General features: G+C 38.4%; 1 protein-coding gene across 1 annotated transcript; it reads left to right on the top strand.

Moving 5' to 3' along the window:
* Nucleotides 1–285: 285 nt before the first annotated feature.
* On the top strand, nt 286–1,981 carry LOC116302784 (zinc finger protein 367-like). The gene has a single exon (XM_031712153.2). The coding sequence runs from the start codon at nt 410–412 to the stop codon at nt 1,346–1,348; it is 939 nt and encodes a 312-aa protein (XP_031568013.1). The 5' UTR covers nt 286–409; the 3' UTR covers nt 1,349–1,981.
* The last annotated feature ends 222 nt before the right edge of the window (nt 1,982–2,203 follow it).

Raw genomic sequence — 2,203 nt, 5'->3', positions numbered from 1 at the left:
TTATGTATTAAGGGTTGAATTTTGAAGATTGAATTTAGGAATTAAGGATTTCTGGAGGATTTTATAAAGTTTTTTAGTGGTTTTGCGATTCGTTTACGGTAGTGGCCTTTTGGCGGGATGTAAAAGCAAAACTAAAACCCGCATAAACACATCTAAAAATTCATTTCCTCGGAAATAAACTTTATTTGCTTAAGAACTGTTTATTAAGGGTTGAGTTTTGCAGTTTGGAGGTAGGAAAGAAGGCGCTTTCAAGGAGTTTTTAGGGATATTTTTGGTTTGTTTATGGCGAGTGATTTTTTGGCGGGATTTTCAATTATGAGTGACGTCACTACTACATTATCATAGGCGGGAAATTCATAAAGACCTTGGTCTTCACTCGACCGATTCATTTACACGATTGACTTTAAAAATGGCGGATGTCCTGACTATCTCTCTTCAAAAGAGCGGTATTTACTTCCCACAGCCGCGTCAAAACTGCTTCAACTTTGGTGAAAAGGTGTTCTGTCCTCTTCCAACTACATCAAACTCTTATGAGAACTCAAAACCGAAATTACCGTCGAGAAGTTCAGTGATTGTTTGGTCACCTTCATCGTCGTCTTCCAGCAATGCTTCGAGTCCGCCTGGTAAGATTACTCCTCCAAGCAGTCCTCCTCCTCTGATTTCGACTCCCAGACAGCAGTCGACTACGCAAGAGCCTAGTAGTCCTACCTCTCCGTCTAATTCTACTCTCCGAGGACGTCCTAAAGCTGATCTTGTGAATAAACTAATCGCTGAAGGTCACAAGTCTTGTTCATCGATTCGTTGTGATGTATGCGGCCGGGTTTTCCCGCGCGAGAAATCTCTCCAAGCTCACAAGCGAACACACAGTGGAGAACGTCCTTATGTCTGTGATTTCCCAAACTGTGGCAAGTCCTTCGTCCAGAGCGGCCAACTAAAGACTCATCAAAGGCTACATACTGGAGAAAAGCCTTTTCTTTGCTCAGCCGAGGGTTGCACTACAAGATTCACGCACGCTAACCGACATTGTCCTCTTCACCCTTACGCAAGCCTCAAGAGAGTGCACACAGATCTCCCCCTAAAAGAAATCTTAAACAACGAGAACTCCGAACCGAATGAGTACCGAGCTGCTGTGCTATCGTGGCTTGATAAATATGAACGAGAACGCGATGAAAGGGCGCCAACAAGGAACGAAGAAAAAGATCTCAAACGACGATACGAGAGAGAAGCCGCAAAAGCTCAAGGAGTGGAACGAAAAAAGGCGCGGATTGATGCTAAAAGAAGAATGTCCGATGCCCGTGATCGATGGTATGGAGCTATGGCTCTTGTAGAACTGGCCGATAAGGCTTAGAAAAGGACTTTATTTTTATAAATACTGCTTCTCTTTAAATTTAGCCTAGATAACGTAATCGGAGATGTTTATTTCCGATCTGAAATACTTTTCATACGTTGGCACTTTAAAAGCCCGCCATATTAAAATTCGCGTGATTTGGACTTATTTATCCTAAAAAAATACCTAAAAGCAAACTTTTTAGGTCTCTTGATCTTTTAAACTAGGTAGGTTTCTAGAACTTCTGGGTTAAAACAGCGTGAATGTTATTTAAAACAGTTATATTTATGCTAATGAGGTTATAATTATTCACATGAAACAGACATGGATTTTCCCTACACGGAAAATGTGTATTTCCTCTAAGCATTCTTGTAAATATTAGTCTAGTTGGACATTTTTGAAGAAGATTTAGATATATATTGTCATAGTGTAAATATAGATATATTTTTAAAGGTAACTATCTTAGTACGGTGGAGTGATTTTTGTAGACAAGATGCTAACATTGTAAATATATACCACTAAAGGAATCAAAAAGTCTCAAAACTATTTAGTTAGATAATGACTTGGGATAAAAAGGAGTTTCTGAAGATTTTGGAGTTAAAACAATGCTTTTGTATGGAATTGTGAGTCTGAATATTAAAAAAACATTTAGAATTTAAAACAAATGCGTCATTTTCTGATTGTGAAATGCTATGCTTGAGCAAGTCTTTGTTACTGAGAAATTTGACTTATTCCCATGACATTTAAACCATTATTTGATAACTTTAATAACAAAGTTTTGACCAGGGAATGAAATGTTAAAGTCGAATTACAACAGAGTGTTATATAACCTGCCAATTTGCTATAAATGGCAAATTAACTTCTTGGTGATAGGAG

This window comes from Actinia tenebrosa, unplaced genomic scaffold, assembly GCF_029948245.1.
Source record: "Actinia tenebrosa isolate PJP-AT-01 unplaced genomic scaffold, QUT_ActTen_1.0 PGA_scaffold15__27_contigs__length_11533743, whole genome shotgun sequence".
NCBI classification, from domain to species: Eukaryota; Metazoa; Cnidaria; class Anthozoa; order Actiniaria; family Actiniidae; genus Actinia; species Actinia tenebrosa.
This window is presented reverse-complemented; position numbering and strand designations above follow the sequence as displayed.

What these genes read in the sequence shown, in the direction of transcription:
- LOC116302784 (XM_031712153.2), top strand. Translation starts at nt 410, where the DNA reads ATGGCGGATGTCCTGACTATCTCTCTTCAAAAGAGCGGTATTTACTTC.